Source organism: Pseudophryne corroboree, chromosome 2 (assembly GCF_028390025.1).
Source record: "Pseudophryne corroboree isolate aPseCor3 chromosome 2, aPseCor3.hap2, whole genome shotgun sequence".
NCBI classification, from domain to species: Eukaryota; Metazoa; Chordata; class Amphibia; order Anura; family Myobatrachidae; genus Pseudophryne; species Pseudophryne corroboree.
The window spans coordinates 249233722-249252742 of record NC_086445.1 but is presented as its reverse complement, the minus strand read 5'-3'; the positions used below and the strand labels follow the sequence as shown (position 1 = coordinate 249252742).

Here is a 19021-nt window from a genome sequence, read left to right as displayed (position 1 = left end):
ATCTGCATTTCCACCCAGACTTCATGGAGCCCAAAGTACCCCCACTGAGGATAATAAGGCTCCACGTTCTGTATTACAGTAATAGACAAAAAACAAAAACCATCTGAAACCCTGCTACTATTCACGATCCACTGGCAATTTCGATGCTGGGGCAGACAAAGTTTATAATACTACAGTACATAAATGGAAAAGAGGCTATTATATTTCCAGTTGTGAGACCATTTTCTCATGTATAGGCTTTATAGTGCACTAGATAGAGACTGCTGACATTTGGCTCACATAAACATCTTGTATCTTTTAAATGGTGCGGAGGCCGAGATGATGTTCTGGCAAGAGTTTAGTAGAACAGCACAGTCCTGCTCTTTCCAGGTTCACACCAGTCCTGTGTTTAGCGATGTAGAGGAGAATAAAGTACAGTTTTGGTCACAGTGACTAAGGCTGCTATCTTTTCCCAGTCCGCCGTGTCTCTTTGCCATTACTGATGGAGTTTGGTGCTCCAGGAAGGGAATGGTTGGGTTGGCTGCGTGTAATCCGGCCACTGGATGGGTGAGTTGGTGCTGGGGCTTGGTGCACAACAGTGCCTTGGTTGTTACTTCCATTGCCATTAGGCAGGTCAGAGACTGAAAATAAAATACTTATTAAAGCACTGGTCACCTTGTCTCTTTGATGATATATAATTACCGGGTGTGGTATTAAAGATAGATAGTGTCTAGTTAGACAGTCAATAGATAGACACCATATGTTAGACAGTACAAAAGGTTGAAAGGGTCAAAAGGTCGACATGAAAATGGTCGACATGAAAAAGGTAGACACCATGTTTTTTGCATGTTTGTGTGGATAGTTTTCTCATCTGGGACCCCCAATTGTAAAAGGCATACCCTCGTGGGGCTCGCTTTGCTCGCCACGCTTCGGGGTCGCCACAAGGTTTATAACCAACTCTATGCCGACATGGATAGAGAATGTATGAAATAGTCCAAAAACATGTTAAATAAAAAACAAAAACATTTGTCTATCTTTTTCATGTCGACCATTTTCATGTCGACCTTTTGACCATGTCGACCTAATGTCTGTCTAACATATGGTGTCTATCTATTGACTGTCTAACTAGACACTGTCTATCTATCAACCAGATACCATAATTGCCAGATACTCATTTTTTGTGGTTTGGACAGAAATGACTTTTACATTTCTCAATACATCTGATGCATCTGAGCACATTTTATGGTTTCCATTGGCAACAGGCAAAGCTCACTCTGTTTTTTATTACTACAGGATCCAGCATTCTGGCGGGCGGGATGCAGATGTTGGGATATGGACAGCTGGCATCCCGCACGCTGGTAAAAATAGGATATGAATTACCTACTGGTAAATCCTTTTCTCGTAGTCCGTAGAGGATGCTGGGGTCCACATTAGTACCATGGGGTATAGACGGGTCCACTAGGAGCCACTGGCACTTTAAGAGTTTGAGAGTGTGGGCTGGCTCCTCCCTCTATGCCCCTCCTACAAGACTCAGTATAGGAAGTGTGCCCGAGGAGACGGACAATTTCGAGAGAAGGATTTTACACAGATCGTGGCGAGATTCACACCAGATCAAACAAGGCAAACCAAGCTAACCAGCTTAAAAACTCAGCAACGGCTGAACAAGATTACTTAACCAAGTAACAAACAGTACTTAACCAAGAACCAAGCAGTACTGAACTAAGTAACCACAGCAGGATCACGAAGCGCTGGGCGGGCGCCCAGCATCCTCTACGGACTACGAGAAAAGGATTTACCGGTAGGTAATTAAAATCCTATTTTTCTCTTACGTCCTAGAGGATGCTGGGGTCCACATTAGTACCATGGGGATGTACCAAAGCTCCCAAAACGGGAGGGAGAGCGCAGCGGCTACTGCAGAACCAATTGACCAAACTTCAGGTCCTCAGAGGCCAAAGTATCGAACTTGTAGAACTTAGCAAACGTGTTCGACCCAGACCAAGTAGACGCTCAGCAATGCTGTAAAGCTGAGACACCCCAGGTAGCCGCCCAAGAAGAACCCACCTTACGAGTAGAGTTGGCCTTAACCGATGTAGAACACGGCAATCCTGCCGTAGAATACGCATGCTGGATAGTGAACCTGATCCAGCGGGAGATAGTCTGCTTAGAAACAGGACTCCCAAGTTTCTTGGAATCATACAGGACAAACAAAGAGTCCGATTTTCTGTGACAAGCAGTCCTCTTCACATAGATTTTCAGAGCCCTTACAACACCCAAGGACTTTGATGAAATTGAGGAGTCAGTAGCAACTGGCACCACTATAGGTTGGTTGATATAAAATGTCGACACAACCTTCGGAAGGAACTGCTGACGTGTCCGGAGCTCCGCTCCATCTTCATGGAAGATCAAGTAGGGGCTCTTACAAGACTAAGCCCCCAACTCCAACACACGTTTAGCAGAAGCTAAGGCCAACAAAGTGAAAGCCTTCCACGTGAGAAACTTGACCTCAAACTCCTGTAGAGGTTCGAACCAATCCGATTGGAGGAACTGTAACACCACGTTAAGATCCCAGGGCACCATAGGTGGCACAAAGGGAGGCTGGATGTGCAGAACCCCTTTCAAAAAAGTCTGCACCTCAGGGAGGGAAGCCAACTGTTTCTGGAAGAAAATGGATAGGGACGAAATCTGGACCTTTACGGATCCCAACCGCAGGCCCATATCCACACCCGCTTACAGGAAGAGGAGAAAACGTCCCAGTTGAAACTCCACCGTAGGAAACTTCTTGGACTCAAACGTAGCCGCAGTAAGTCTTGATAAGCAAATGGCCTCTGCTGCAGCAGGTCCTCCCGAAGAGGAAGAGGCCTCGGCTCTTCCAGCAGTAGAACGAGAAGATCCACGTACCAAGCCCTTCTTGGCCAGTCTGGAGCAATTAGGATTGCATGAACTCCTGTTCTCCTTATGAGCTTTAGAATTCTTGGAATTAGTGGAAGTGGAGGAAACACGTACACCGACTGGAACACCCACGGAGTTACCAGGGCGTCCACCGCCACTGCCTGCGGGTCTCTTGACCTGGAGCAATACATCAGAAGTTATTTGTTGAGGCAGGAGACCATCATGTCTATTTGAGGAACCCCCCAAAGATTTGTCACTTCCGTGAACACCTCCGGATGGAGACCCCACTCTCCTGGATGGGGATCGTGTCTGCTGAGGAAGTCCGCTTCCCAGTTGTCCATTCCCGGGATGAAGATTGCTGACCGCGCCACCGCGTGCTAATCCGCCCAGAGGATGATTTTTGTTACCTCTGACATTGCAGCTTTTCTCTTTGTTCCGCCTTGTCGGTTTATGTAAGCCACTGTCGTCACTGTCCGACTGAACTTGAATGGCTTGATCTTCCAGAAGATGTGCCGCTTGTAGAAGACCGTTGTACACGGCTCTTAGTTCCAGAATGGTTATTGGAAGACCAGATTTCAAGCTTGACCACCTTCTAGGAAGGTTGCCCCTTGAGTGACTGTGCCCGAGCCCCAGTGACTTGCATCCGTGGTTAGAGGGATCCAGTACCGAATCCCGAACCTGCGGCCCTCCAGAAGGGGAGGCATTTGTAGCCACCAGAGGAGTAAAATCCTTGCTTTCGGCGACAGACGCATCCTCAGGTGCATGAGTAGATGAGAACCCGATCACTTGTCTAGGAGATCCAATTGGAAGGATCGAGCATGAAACCTTCCGAACTGCAGAGCCTCGTAAGAGGCAACCATCTTCCCCAGTAGTCGAATGCACTGATGAATCAATACCCGGGCTGGCTTCAGGACATCCCGGACCATTGATTGTATTACCAACGCTTTCTCCACTGGTAGAAACACCCTCTGCACTTCCGTGTCGAGGATCATCCCCAGGAAAGAATCTCCTTGTCGGCTCCGAATGTAACTTTGGAAGGTTCAGGATCCAACCATGGACCCTGAGCAGATGAGTCGTGAGAGCAATTGACTGCAACAGCTTCTCCCTGGACGACGCCTTCATCAGCAGATCATCCAGGTATGTTCACTCCCTGTCTGCGGAGAAGAACCATCATCTCTGCCATCACCTTGGTGAACACCCTCGGTGCCGTGGAGAGACCGAATGGCAGTGCCTGAGACTGATAGTGACTGTCTAACGATGCAAATCTGAGGTAAGTCTGGTGCGGAGGCCAAATTGGAATGTGGAGATACGCATCCTTGATATCTAAGGATACCTGAAACTCCCCCTCCTCCAGACCTGAGATCACCGCTCTCAGAGACTCCATTTTGAATTTGAACTCCCTTAGATAAGGGTTTAACGATTTCAAGATCAAAATTGGTCTGACCAAACCATCCAGTTTCGGTACCACAAAAAGGTTTGAATAGTAACCCACATTGTGCATATGAGGTGGAACTGGGACAATGACCTCTAACCTTTCCAATTTCTGGATAGCTTCAAGTAGGACAGTTCTGTCTGTCAGTAAAGCTGGCAAGACTGATTTGAAGAATCGGTGAGGTTGGGGTCTCTTGAAACTCCGGACTGTACCCCTGGGACACAATATCCTGTACCCAGGGAACCAGGTCGGACGACACCCAGATGTGGCTGAAACGTCTGAGTCTCACCCCAACCGGCCCGTCCTCCAGGTTGCGTGGTCCACCGTCATGCTGAGGATTTTGAGGTACCAGAAGCAGGCTTCTGGTCCTGGGAGCCTGCGGGTGCAGGCTTTTTGGATTTTGCCGGCCCACCTCTAAAGAAGGTGGTAGAAGGCTTGAACTTTTTTGTCTTAGCGATCCGAAAGGACTTCGATGCCGATGAAGAAAAAGGTTTCTTCATAGAAGGTGCAGCTGAGGGAAGAAAAGGTGACTTACCCGCGGTTGCCGTGGAAATCCACGCATCCAATGCTTCTCCAAATAGAGCCTGACCTGTGTAGGGTAGGTTCTCCACACTTCTCCTGGATTCCGCATCAGCAGACCATTGGCATAGCCAGAGTCCCCTGTGAGCTGAGACAGACATGGAAGATATCCTTGTAGTCAGCGTACCCAGGTCCTTCAAGGATTCCACCATGAATCCCGCAGAATCCTGTATGTTACGTAAAAATAATTCAATGTCACTTCTATCCAGTGAATCCAAATCCTCTAGTAATGTGCCTGACCACTTTATTATAGCTTTAGAGATCCATGCGCAGGCAGTAGTAGGCCTCAACGCCACCTCTGAAGCAGTGTATATGGATTTGAGCGTAGTGTCAATCTTACGATCCGCCGGTTCTTTTAACGCGGTAGATCCAGGGACAGGTAAAACCACCTTTTTCGACAGTCTGGAAACTGATGCGTCAACTATGGGTGGGTTTTCCCATTTTTTCCTATCTTCCTCAGTGAAGGAAAAAGCAACCAGAACCCTTTTTTGGGATCTAGACTTTTTTCTTTGGGTTTTCCCAGGATTTTTCAAATAAAGCGTTTAATTCTTTAGACGCAGGGAAGGTTAGCGAGGCTTTCTTATTGTCTGTGAAGTAAGCCTCCTCAACCTGCTCAGGTGTTGTGTCAGTAATATTTAACACATCTCTACTGGCCTCAATCATTAGCTGCACCCCTTTTGCAAGGGATGCCGCCCCCCTCAGCACATCCCCGTCACCCGTGTCAGAGTCGGTATCCATGTCATCGTGCATAATCTGGGCAAGTGCATGTTTCTGTCGGTATATGCTAGGGGATTTTGAAGGAATAGGGACAGAACCTGACCAAACCGCCATAGATTTCTTTAAAACCTGAGTTTCAGACTCAGTATGAGCTACCCTAGTAGAGATCTGAGAGATCATACCCTTAATAGAGGTCAACCACTCAGGCTCGTTAATAGGGATCCAAGATAAGACATTACATTCCTGTGCACATGGAATGGATTCCTCCTGAGAGGAAATGTCCTCTGCAGCATAAGAGACAGAGGGGCAGATGTATTAACCTGGAGAAGGCATAAGGCAGTGATAAACCAGTGATATGTGCAAGGTGATAAAGGCACAAGCCAAACAGCTCCAATATGTAAATTAACAGTTAGGAGCTGATTGGCTGGTGCCTTTATCACCTTGCACACATCACTGGTTTATCACTGCCTTATGTCTTCTCCAGGTTAATACATCTGCCCCAGAGTCCCTAGACATGGTTACGTGAGACAACAAAACACCCACACAGGGAAATGTCAGATACAATTTACTCCCAAAGTATGCCACAGAGAAACACAGAGATTTGAGCCAACCCACACACAGCATTTTCCTAGGTAGATACAATACCACTACCTGGCACTTACTGTGTACCTTTATAGACTACACAGTATTTACACAGTCTCCCCTTCTACAACCCCCTGGTACCAAACAGGATAGATGGAGTTGCTTGGAAGGACAGCTCTCCCTGTCAGCGTCTCTAGAGAGGATCTGCAGGCAGGAAAATGGCGCTGAACGCTCCTGGGTCCGCTCTGAGGAGAAGCTCCGCCCCCTTAACATGGCGCTGCTTCCGGCTCTTCAGTGTTTTATACTGGCCTGAGGATTGTTGCTGGCAGTGTAACCGCGGTCTCTGACAGACTTGCGATCAGTGTAGGGTACAGGCGCTGGCTTAGGGCGCCCCGCACTATGTACCGCTGAGCCTCCGGAGCGCAGTTAATACTGCGCTCCTACCCTATTGCCGCCATCTTCACACCGGCTCCCCGCTTGCCAGGGGGGCCAGTGACTCACTCGTCACCGGAATCTTCTGGCTCTGTAAGGGGGCGGCTAACGATCATCACCCTCAGGAGCTCAGTGTCATGTCAGCGGAGATAGTGGCTCAGACCCCTTAGGGCGGACACTACTCCGCCCCTTAGTCCCACGAAGCAGGGAGGCTGTTGCCAGCAGCCTCCTTGTGCCTAAATAACTCTTAGAAAAAAAAAAAAAAAGATTTTACTCACCGGTAAATCTATTTCTCGTAGTCCGTAGTGGATGCTGGGAACTCCGTAAGGACCATGGGGAATAGACGGGCTCCGCAGGAGACTGGGCACTCTAAAAGAAAGATTAGGTACTATCTGGTGTGCACTGGCTCCTCCCTCTATGCCCCTCCTCCAGACCTCAGTTAGGATACTGTGCCCGGAAGAGCTGACACAATAAGGAAGGATTTTGAATCCCGGGTAAGACTCATACCAGCCACACCAATCACACCGTATAACTCGTGATACTATACCCAGTTAACAGTATGAAATATAACGGAGCCTCTCAACAGATGGCTCAACAATAACCCTTTAGTTAAGCAATAACTATATACAAGTATTGCAGACAATCCGCACTTGGGATGGGCGCCCAGCATCCACTACGGACTACGAGAAATAGATTTACCGGTGAGTAAAATCTTATTTTCTCTGACGTCCTAGTGGATGCTGGGAACTCCGTAAGGACCATGGGGATTATACCAAAGCTCCCAAACGGGCGGGAGAGTGCGGATGACTCTGCAGCACCGAATGAGAGAACTCAAGGTCCTCCTCAGCCAGGGTATCAAATTTGTAGAATTTAGCAAACGTGTTTGCCCCTGACCAAGTTGCAGCTCGGCAAAGTTGTAAAGCCGAGACCCCTCGGGCAGCCACCCAAGATGAGCCCACTTTCCTTGTGGAATGGGCTTTTACGGATTTAGGATGCGGCAATCCAGCCGCAGAATGCGCCAGCTGAATTGTGCTACAAATCCAGCGAGCATAGTCTGCTCAGAAGCAGGAGCACCTAGTTTGTTGGGTGCCTACATGATAAAAAGCGAGTCAGTTTTCCTGACTCCAGCCGTCCTGGAAACATAAATTTTCGAGGCCCTGACTACGTCCAGTAACTTGGAATCTTCCAAGCCCCTAGTAGCCGCAGGCACTACAATAGGTTGGTTCAAGTGAAAAGCTGATACCACCTTAGGGAGAAACTGGGGACGAGTCCTCAATTCTGCCCTATCCATATGGAAAATCAGATAAGGGCTTTTACATGACAAAGCCGCCAATTCTGACACACGCCTGGCCGAAGCCAAGGCCAATAACATGACCACTTTTTTCCACGTGAGATATTTCAGATCCACAGTTTTAAGTGGCTCAAACCAATGTGATTTCAGGAAACTCAACACCACGTTGAGATCCCAAGGTGCCAAAGGAGGCACAAAAGGGGCTGAATATGTAGCACTCCCTTTACAAATGTCTGAACTTCAGGCAGTGAAGCCAGTTTTTTTCTGGAAGAAAATCGACAGAGCCGAAATCTGGACCTTAATGGAACCCAATTTTTAGGCCCATAGTCACTCCCGACTGTAGGAAGTGCAGAAAACGACCCAGCTGAAATTCCTCTGTAGGGGCCTTCCTGGCCTCACACCACGCAACATATTTTCGCCAATATGGTGATAATGGTTTGCGGTTACTTCTTTCCTGGCTTTTATCAGCGTAGGAATGACTTCCTCCGGAATGCCCTTTTCCTTTAGGATCCGGAATTCAACCGCCATGCCGTCAAACGCAGCCGCGGGAAGTCTTGGAACAGACAGGGCCCCTGCTGTAACAGATCCTGTCTGAGCGGTAGAGGCCATGGGTCCTCTGATATCATTTCTTGAAGTTCTGGGTACCAAGCTCTTCTTGGCCAATCCGGAACCACGAGTATCGTTCTTACTCCTCGCCTTCTTATTATTCTCAGTACCTTTGGTATGAGAGGCAGAGGAGGGAACACATAAACCGACTGGTACACCCACGGTGTCACTAGAGCGTCCACAGCTATCGCCTGAGGGTCCCTTGACCTGGCGCAATATCTCTTTAGCTTTTTGTTGAGGCGGGACGCCATCATGTCCACCTGTGGCCTTTCCCAACGGTTTACCAACAGTTTGAAGACTTCTGGATGAAGTCCCCACTCTCCCGGGTGTAGGTCGTGTCTGCTGAGGAAGTCTGCTTCCCAGTTGTCCACTCCCGGAATGAACACTGCTGACAGTGCTAAGACGTGATTTTCCGCCCATCGGAGAATCCTTGTGGCTTCTGCCACGCCATCCTGCTTCTTGTGCCGCCCTGTCGGTTTACATGAGCGACTGCCGTGATGTTGTCTGATTGGATCAGTACCGGCTGGTTTTGAAGCAGAGGTCTTGCCTGACTTAGGGCATTGTAAATGGCCCTCAGTTCCAGAATATTTATGTGTAGGGACGACTCCTGACTTGACCAAAGTCCTTGGAAATTTTTTCCCTGTGTGACTGCCCCCCAGCCTCGAAGGCTGGCATCCGTGATCACCAGGACCCAGTCCTGTATGCCGAATCTGCGGCCCTCTAGAAGATGAGCACTCTGCAGCCACCACAGCAGAGACACCCTGGTCCTTGGAGACAGGGTTATCAGCCGATGCATCTGAAGATGCGATCCCATCCAAGAGGTCCCACTGAAAAGTAGTGATGAGCGGATTCGGTTTTACTCGGTTTTACTCGGTTCTCAAAACCGAATCTTATTGGCTATCCAAAACACGTGACATCAGTGAGCCAATAAGATTCGGTTTTGAGAACCGAGTAAAACCGAGTAAAACCGAATCCGCTCATCACTACTGAAAAGTTCTTGCATGGAACCTGCCGAATGGAACTGCTTCGTAGGAAGCTACCATTTTTTCCAGGACTCGCGTGCAGTGATGCACCGACACCTGTTTTGGTTTCAGGAGGCCTCTGACTAGAGATGACAGCTCCTTGGCTTTCTCCTGCGGGAGAAACACTTTTTTCTGTTCTGTGTCCAGAACCATCCCCAGGAACAGTAGATGCGTCGTAGGAACCAGCTGCGACTTTGGAATATTCAGAATCCAGCCGTGCTGTTGTAGCACTTGCCGAGATAGTGCTACTCTGACAAACAACTGCTCCCTGGACCTCGCCTTTATAAGGAGATTGTCCAAGTACTGGATAATTCTTTCGGCCATTACCTTGGTAAATACCCTCGGTGCCGGGGACAGACCAACGGCAACGTCTGGAATTGGTAATGACAATTCTGTACCACAATTTTGAGGTACTCCCGGTGAGGAGGGTAAATTGGGACATGCAGGTAAGCATTCTTGATGTCCAGTGATACCCTGAAATTCTCCAGGCTTGCAATAATCGCCCTGAGCGATTCCATTTTGAACTTGAACCTTCGTATATAAGTGTTCAAGGATTTCAATTTTAGAATGGGTCTCACCGAACCGTCTGGTTTCGGTACCACAACATTTTTGGAATAGTAACCCCGGCCTTGTTGAAGGAGGGGTACCTTGATTTCACCTGCTGGAAGTACAGCTTGTGAATTGCCGCCAGTACTAACTCCCTATATCCGAGGGCAGCAGGCAAGGCTGATGTGAGGTAACGGCGAGGGGGAGTCGCCTCGAACTCCAGCTTGTATCCCTGTGATACTACTTGCAGAACCCAGTGATTCACCTGTGGGCAAGCCCACTGGTCCCTGAAGTTCCCGAGACGCGCCCCCACCGCACCTGTCTGTGGAGCCCCAGCGTCATGCTGTGGACTCAGAGGAAGCGGGGGAGGATTTTTGATCCTGGGAACTGGCTGTCTGTGCAGCTTTTTCCTTCTTCCCTTGTGCAGAAAGGAAGCGCCTTTGGCCCCCTTGCTTTTCTGAAGCCGAAAGGACTGTACCCGATAATATAGTGCTTTCTTAGGGTGTGAGGAAACCTGAGGTAGAAATTTTTCTTCCCAGCTGTTGCTGTGGATACAAGGTCCCAGAGACCATCCCCAAACAATTCCTCACCCTTATAAGGCATAATCTCCATGTGCCTTTTAAAGTCAACATCACCTGTCCACTGCCGGGTCTCTAATACCCTCCTGGCAGAATGGACCTTGCATTAATTCTGGACGCCAGCCGGCAAATATCCCTCATATATAAGACTACGTCTTTAATATGCTCTATGTTAGCACCATATTCTCCCTGTCTAGGGTATTAATATTATCTGACAGGGTATCAGACCCTGCTGCAGCAGCACTATTCATGCTGAGGCAATTGCAGGTCTCAGTATAATACCTGAGTGTGTATATACAACCTTCAGGATAGCCTCCTGCTTTTTATCAGCAGGCTCCTTCAAAGTGGCCGTATCCTAAGACGGCAGTGCCACCTTTTATGACAAACGTGTGAGCGCCTTATCCACCCTAGGGGATATCTCCCAACGTGACCTATCCTCTGGCGGGAAAGGTACGCCAGCAGTAATTTTTTTGAAATTACCAGTTTCTTATCGGGGGAACCCACGCTTCTTCACACACTTCATTCACTCATCTGATGGGGGAACAAAACACCGGCTGCTTTTTCTCCCCAAACATAAAACCCCTTTTATGTGGTACTTGGGTTAATGTCAGAAATGTGTAACACAATTTTTATTGCCGAGATCATGCAACGGATGTTCCTAGTGGATTGTGTATATGTCTCAACCTCGTCGACACTGGAGTCAGACTCCGTGTCGACATCCGTGTCTGCCATCTGAGGTAACGGGCGTTTTTTTGAGCCCCTGATGGCCTTTGAGACGCCTGGGCAGGCGCGGGCTGAGAAGCCGGCTGTCCCACAGCTGTTACGTCATCCAGCCTTTTATGTAAGGAGTTGACACTGTCGGTTAATACCTTCCACCTATCCATCCACTCTGGTGTCGGCCCCACAGGGGGCGACATCCCATTTATCGGCATCTGCTCCGCCTCCACATAAGCCTCCTCATCCAACATGTCGACACAGCCGTACCGACACACCGCACACACACAGGGAATGCTCTGACTGAGGACAGGACCCCACACAGCCCTTTGGGGAGACAGAGAGAGAGTATGCCAGCACACACCAGAGCGCTATATAATGTAGGGATAAACACCATCACTGAGTGAATTTTCCCCAATAGCTGCTTGTATAAACAATATTGCGCCTAAATTTAGTGCCCCCCCTCTCTTTTTAACCCTTTGAGCCTGAAAACTACAGGGGAGAGCCTGGGGAGCTGTCTTCCAGCTACACTGTGAAGAGAAAATGGCGCCAGTGTGCCGAGGGAGATAGCTCCGCCCCTTTTTCGCAGACTTTTCTCCCGCTTTTTTATGGATTCTGGCAGGGGTAATTATCACATATATAGCCTCTGGGGCTATATATTGTGATTATTTTGCCAGCCAAGGTGTTTTTATTGCTGCTCAGGGCGCCCCCCCCCCAGCGCCCTGCACCCTCAGTGACCGGAGTGTGAAGTGTGTATGAGGAGCAATGGCGCATAGCTGCAGTGCTGTGCGCTACCTTGGTGAAGACTGAAGTCTTCTGCCGCCGATTTTCCGGACCATCTTCATGCTTCTGGCTCTGTAAGGGGGACGGCGGCGCGGCTCCGGGAACGAACACCAAGGACGGGTCCTGCGGTCGATCCCTCTGGAGCTAATGGTGTCCAGTAGCCTAAGAAGCCCAAGCTAGCTGCAAGCAGGTAGGTTCGCTTCTTCTCCCCTTAGTCCCTCATTGCAGTGAGCCTGTTGCCAGCAGGTCTCACTGTAAAATAAAAAACCTAACATATACTTTCTTTCTAGGAGCTCAGGAGAGCCCCTAGTGTGCATCCAGCTCGGCCGGGCACAGAAATCTAACTGAGGTCTGGAGGAGGGGCATAGAGGGAGGAGCCAGTGCACACCAGATAGTACCTAATCTTTCTTTTAGAGTGCCCAGTCTCCTGCGGAGCCCGTCTATTCCCCATGGTCCTTACGGAGTTCCCAGCATCCACTAGGACGTCAGAGAAATAACCTAAATAAACTAAAGAAGCTCTAGGAGCTCCACTAGCTGTGACCGGCTCCTCCGGGCACATTTTCTAAACCGAGTCTGGTAGGAGGGGCATAGAGGGAGGAGCCAGCCCACACTCTCAAACTCTTAAAGTGCCAGTGGACCCCAGCATCCTCTAGGACGTAAGAGAAACTTATGTATTCCGTCAAAAGATAGGAGGATTGCATGATTCCCCTGATCTCCACTAAGATTGTAAGACTGTAAAGGTGGGTACACACTAGGCGATGTGCTCATTTAGTGACATTGCCTAGTGTTTCCCCTCCTGGGTCGGGCCGCCGCGATGGCGGGCATACACACTGTGCGATATCACTAATGATATCCCACAGTGACGTCATGCTGTGGCGGCCAGAGCATGCAGCTTTGGACGAGGAGTCCAAATTGAGATGCATGCACGGCCGAGTGTCTTTAACGATCCACGCATCGCTCGTCGGTGGCATACACACTGGCCGATATAGTAAACTATATCACTCTTGAGGGGGAAAATTAGCAATATAGTTCACTATATCGCTAAGTGTGTACCCACCTTTAGCAATAGCCAGTGCTGTTGCACTGCCAAAATGTGACCTTTTTTAAATGGCAGCTTCCATAACAAGGGCTCATTGTCATCAGTGGGGTTGTTACCTGGAGGAGTAGTAGTGCTGCTTGAAGGGCTGTGATTGGCTGTTGCTGTCACATTCTCTGTCTGTGCCTAAAATGATAAAGTAACATCTGTAAATGTTAAGCAAAGGTCACACAAATGATCAATAATAAAACAGAACGCACTAACCTGCTTGCTTTGGGATTGCTGTGCCACATACTCAGGGTTTGGCTCACTAAAGTTAGGCGCTTCAGAATAAACCATACAAAACCTGAATGAATAAGAAGAAAAGTGAAGCAAAGCAATAGCGGATCCACCAAAGTGCTCTTCTGCGTACAGACGGAGACTACGAGGAAAAGCTGCATGCTACAGACCCAAGCACTATCTGTTGGGCATGTACAAGTTGAGAGAGGTATCAAAACTTTGAGAGATAAAGTAACCAATCAGCTTCTAGCTACCATTTATCTAGCACCGCGAATAACATCAGTTGAAAGTTTATTGGCTGCTATGGGCAATTACTCCACTTTATCTCAGAGGATTGATACAGTAAGTCCTGCCCACTATTGGGAATACATGAGTATTATGTCTTACTCTCCAATCTTCTGCAGGTCACCACCCCGTCCTGTGTACAGCGTAAGGCAGCCCTTGAAGACAGACGCATACCTGCAAACAGACAAAGAAAGAAATGGTTAGGATGTGAGAGAGAGAGAGAGAGAGAGAGAGAGAGAGAGAGAGAGAGAGAGAGAGAGAGAGAGAGAGAGAGAGAGAGAGAGAGAGAGAGAGAGAGAGAGAGAGGAAAATATTGGGATACGTACTAACTATAGGTAAAATACTGGGATCCCATTTGCCAGAATGCTGGCAGCGGGGTGAGCATTAGAAAGCCCATTGCGGACACAGGTTATATCAGAGGTTCTCAAACTCGGTCCTCGGGAGCCCACACAGTGCATGTTTTACAGGTAACCCAGCAGGTGCACAGGTGTATTAATTACTCACTGACACATTTTAAAAGGTCCACAGGTGGAGCTAATTATTTCACTTGTGATTCTGTGAGGAGACCTGCAAAACATGCACTGTGTGGGCCCCCGAGGACCGAGTTTGAGAACCTCTGGGTTATATTCTCCCTCTGTGGGAGTCGTGGACACCCACAGAGGAATAGCCTGTCTCGCTAGTATTCCGGCGGCGTAATTTCACCCCCTTGTCGCTGGGATCCCGACTGGCAGTATTGTAATCGCTACTCAAAATACCAATAGCTGCAGTAACCTAATACCCATTGAGAGAGTGCACACACCAGAGATACAGAAAGAGAACACCAGAGAGAGAGACAGAGCAAGAGAGAGCCCCAGACAGAGAGAGCGCACCACACAGATACAGAGTGCCTGTGAGAGAGAGAAAGCACCAGACAGAGACAGAGTGCCTGTGAGAGAGAGAAAGCACCAGACAGAGACAGAGAGGGAGATGTACTAAGCAGTGATAAAAGTGAAGAAGTGAGCCAGCTGCTCTGTATACTTTTATAGTATGCAAATTACAAATGTCACATCAATGCTGATTGGTTCTCAACTTCTCCACTTTTATAACTGCTTAGTACATCCCAGAGAGAGCGAGAGAGAGAGCGAGCGAGAGCGAGAGAGAGAGCGAGCGAGAGCGAGCGAGAGCGAGCGAGAGCGAGCGAGAGCGAGCGAGAGCGAGCGAGAGCGAGAGAGAGCGAGAGAGAGCGAGAGAGAGCGAGAGAGAGCGAGAGAGAGCGCGCTTGGGGTGGTTCAGAGGCATGTATTCTCTGTCAAAATAATTTACTCTGTAACCTATACCTCAAAACATTGTGACCCAATTTTAGAGGCTAATAAGTTGAGCAAAAGTTATTATTCTGCTACCATAGGCCTATAAGTTGGGAAGAAATAAGAAAATGGGGGGGGGGGGGTGTAATTCAATTAAGGGCGCATCCGTTAACGGGATCCCACTCAAAAGCGTTTTGCTGCTGCATAGAGTAGCAAGCACTTTTGAGTGAATCAGGGTGTGAAAAAGGCTACCATTACCAGCGTTTAAACGACGCAGTAATGGCAATTCACACCCCTTGTCCTCAATTAAGTTCCCCCCAAAGTATATACTGTATGGGAAAGGAGGAGGTAGTGTGGGGGGAGGGGTGCTGGCTGCATAAACCAAAGATACAGTAGTTGAAATGTTACTTTAATCTGAAGTAATTCACACAGGGCCGGCTCTAGGCATGTTCGAATAGAGCGGCCGCGCAGGGCGCCACCCTTAATGGGCGCCGCGTGCTGGCGCCGCCATATTCGAACATGAAGCCGGCCCTGGTCACTGCAGGCGCTTGTGTGCGCTATACGTGCTGAGCGGCGCCGGTATCTAACGTCAGACGCCGGCGCAGCGCACACAAGGGCCTTGGACGCTTCCTGGCCGGCCGCCCTCCCGCCCGCACCCGGCCGCCAGCACCCGGACAGCAGTACTCACCCTTCAACGCCGCAGGTATTTGGAGGGGGGGGGGGGGGGTGAATCATTTATGGATGGCACTGTGGGGGCATTTATGGATGGCACTGTGGGGGCATTTGTGGATGGCACTGGGGCATTTATCTGGCACTGTGGGGGCATTTATCTGGCACTGTGGGGGCATTTGTCTGGCACTGTGGGGGCATTTGTCTGGCACTGTGGGGGCATTTGTCTGGCACTGTGGGGGCATTTGTCTGGCACTGTGGGGACATTTATCTGGCACTGTGGGGACATTTATCTGGCACTGTGGGGCGCACTGTGGGGACATTTATCTGGCACTGGGGGCATTTGTCTGGCACGGTGGGGACATTTGTCTGGCACGGTGGGGACATTTGTCTGGCACGGTGGGGACATTTGTCTGGCACGGTGGGGACATTTGTCTGGCACGGTGGGGGCATTTATCTGGCACTGTGGGGCGCACTGTGGGGGCATTTATCTGGCACTGTGGGGGCATTTATCTGGCACTGTGGGGGCATTTATCTGGCACTGTGGGGGCTTTTCTGTATCTACATATCTGGCACTGTGTGGCCATTTATGTATCTGGCATTGCTGGGGGGCATGTCATGTGTAGCTGGCACGGCTGGGGAGCATATCATATAGTGTTCCCGCTAGGCGTCTGTGGCTAGGCAAAGTGTCTAACGTGCTCTGCCTGGCGCAAAGTGTCTAACGTGCTCTGCCTGGCGCAAAGTGTCTAACGTGCTCTGCCTGGCGCAAAGTGTCTAACGTGCTCTGCCTGGCGCAAAGTGTCTAACGTGCTCTGCCTGGCGCAAAGTGTCTAGGAGGTTCTACCTGGTGCAGTGTGTATTAACTGCACTACTGTGTGGTGTAATGCGAATTGCCACTATTATGTGGCCACGCACCTTCCCCACGAAGCAACGCCCCTAAATTTTTGCAGCGCGCCTTCGGCGCGCACTGTCCATGCTTTGCCGTGTAGGTAAATGAGCACCAAGCATTACAGTATGTACATCATTTTGCCCTCCTAACTTAAAAATGTGCCCTCCCTGCCCTAAAAAGTGAACACTATCGTGTAACTGGCACTGCTAGGGGGGCATATTGTGTGTAGCTGCCACTGCTGGGGGGCATATTGTGTGTAGCTGCCACTGCTGGGGGGCATATCATGTCTATCTGGCACTATACTGGAGACATTGTGTGTAAGGAACACTACTGTGGCTGTTATGTGTGAGGCTGCTAATTGTGTGCGTAGAGGGTGTGTGAAAATATATTTATTTATAGTCTAATAATATGAAGTTATGAGGCCACGCCCACTTTCCAAGAGGCCACGCGACTTCGGCACGCGCATTAAGGGGGGGGGGGGGGGGGGGGCGCTTTTACATGTTTTCGCTCAGGGTGCTAGTAGGCCTGGAGCCGGCCCTGAATTCACATTATATTAGCAAAATAATAAGATTTTACTTACCGATAAATCTATTTCTCGTAGTCCGTAGTGGATGCTGGGACTCCGTCAGGACCATGGGGATTAGCGGCTCCGCAGGAGACAGGGCACAAAAATAAAAGCTTTAGGACTAGGTGGTGTGCACTGGCTCCTCCCCCTATGACCCTCCTCCAAGCCTCAGTTAGGATACTGTGCCTGGACGAGCGTACACAATAAGGAAGGATTTTGAATCCCGGGTAAGACTCATACCAGCCACACCAATCACACTGTACAACCTGTGATCTGAACCCAGTTAACAGTATGACAAACGTAGGAGCCTCTGAACAGACGGCTCACAATAACAACCCGATTTTTTTGTAACAATAACTATGTACAAGTATTGCAGACAATCCGCACTTGGGATGGGCGCCCAGCATCCACTACGGACTACGAGAAATAGATTTATCGGTAAGTAAAATCTTATTTTCTCTGACGTCCTAGTGGATGCTGGGACTCCGTCAGGACCATGGGGATTATACCAAAGCTCCCAAACGGGCGGGAGAGTGCGGATGACTCTGCAGCACCGAATGAGAGAACTCCAGGTCCTCTTTAGCCAGGGTATCAAATTTGTAGAATTTTACAAACGTGTTCTCCCCCGACCACGTAGCTGCTCGGCAGAGTTGTAATGCCGAGACCCCTCGGGCAGCCGCCCAAGATGAGCCCACCTTCCTTGTGGAATGGGCCTTGATAGATTTAGGCTGTGGCAGGCCTGCCACAGAATGTGCAAGTTGAATTGTGCTACAAATCCAACGAGCAATCGTCTGCTTAGAAGCAGGAGCACCCAGCTTGTTGGGTGCATACAGTATAAACAGCGAGTCAGATTTTCTGACTCCAGCCGTCCTTGAAATATATATTTTCAATGCCCTGACAACGTCCAGCAACTTGGAATCCTCCAAATCGCTAGTAGCCGCAGGCACCACAATAGGCTGGTTCAGGTGAAACGCTGACACCACCTTAGGCAGAAAATGAGGACGCGTCCGCAGTTCTGCCCTGTCCGAATGGAATATCAGATATGGGCTTTTATACGATAAAGCCGCCAATTCTGACACTCTCCTGGCTGAAGCCAGGGCCAGTAGCATGGTTACTTTCCATGTAAGATATTTCAAATCCACCGATTTGAGTGGCTCAAACCAATGGGATTTGAGAAAATCCAAAACTACATTAAGATCCCACGGAGCCACTGGGGGCACAACCGGGGGCTGTATATGTAGTACTCCTTTTACAAAAGTCTGGACTTCAGGAACTGAAGCCAATTCTTTCTGGAAGAAAATAGAGAGGGCCGAAATTTGAACCTTAATGGACCCTAATTTGAGGCCCATAGACAATCCTGTTTGCAGGAAATGTAGGAATCGACCCAGTTGAAATTCCTCCGTCGGGGCCATCCTGGCCTCACACCACGCAACATATTTTCTCCAAATGCGGTGATAATGTTGTGCAGTCACCTCCTTCCTGGCTTTTACCAGGGTAGGGATGACCTCTTCCGGAATGCCTTTTTCCCTTAGAATTCGGCGTTCAACCGCCATGCCGTCAAACGCAGCCGCGGTAAGTCTTGGAATAGACACGGTCCCTTGCTGAAGCAGGTCCCGTCTTAGAGGTAGAGGCCACGGATCTTCCGTGAGCATCTCCTGAAGTTCCGGGTACCAAGTTCTTCTTGGCCAATCCGGAGCCACGAGTATCGTTCTTACTCCCCTTTGCCGTATAATTCTCAGTACTTTTGGTATGAGAGGCAGAGGAGGAAACACATACACTGACTGGAACACCCACGGTGTTACCAGAGCGTCCACAGCTATTGCCTGAGGGTCTCTTGACCTGGCGCAATACCTGTCCAGTTTTTT

At 49.3% G+C, this 19021-nt stretch overlaps 1 protein-coding gene across 2 annotated transcripts in view; it reads right to left on the bottom strand.

The window, feature by feature from the left end:
• Positions 1-221: 221 nt before the first annotated feature.
• The window catches only part of NABP2 (nucleic acid binding protein 2), a 74158-nt gene continuing 55358 nt past the window's right edge, over positions 222-19021 (bottom strand). For both annotated transcript variants that reach the window (XM_063952640.1, XM_063952639.1), the window contains 4 exons: positions 13853-13924; positions 13451-13532; positions 13306-13372; positions 222-620 (listed from right to left, as the gene is read on the bottom strand). In XM_063952640.1, the coding sequence (XP_063808710.1) occupies positions 442-620; positions 13306-13372; positions 13451-13532; positions 13853-13924 (400 nt within the window). In that variant the 3' untranslated portion in view covers positions 222-441. The remainder of the gene's footprint in view (positions 621-13305; positions 13373-13450; positions 13533-13852; positions 13925-19021) is intronic.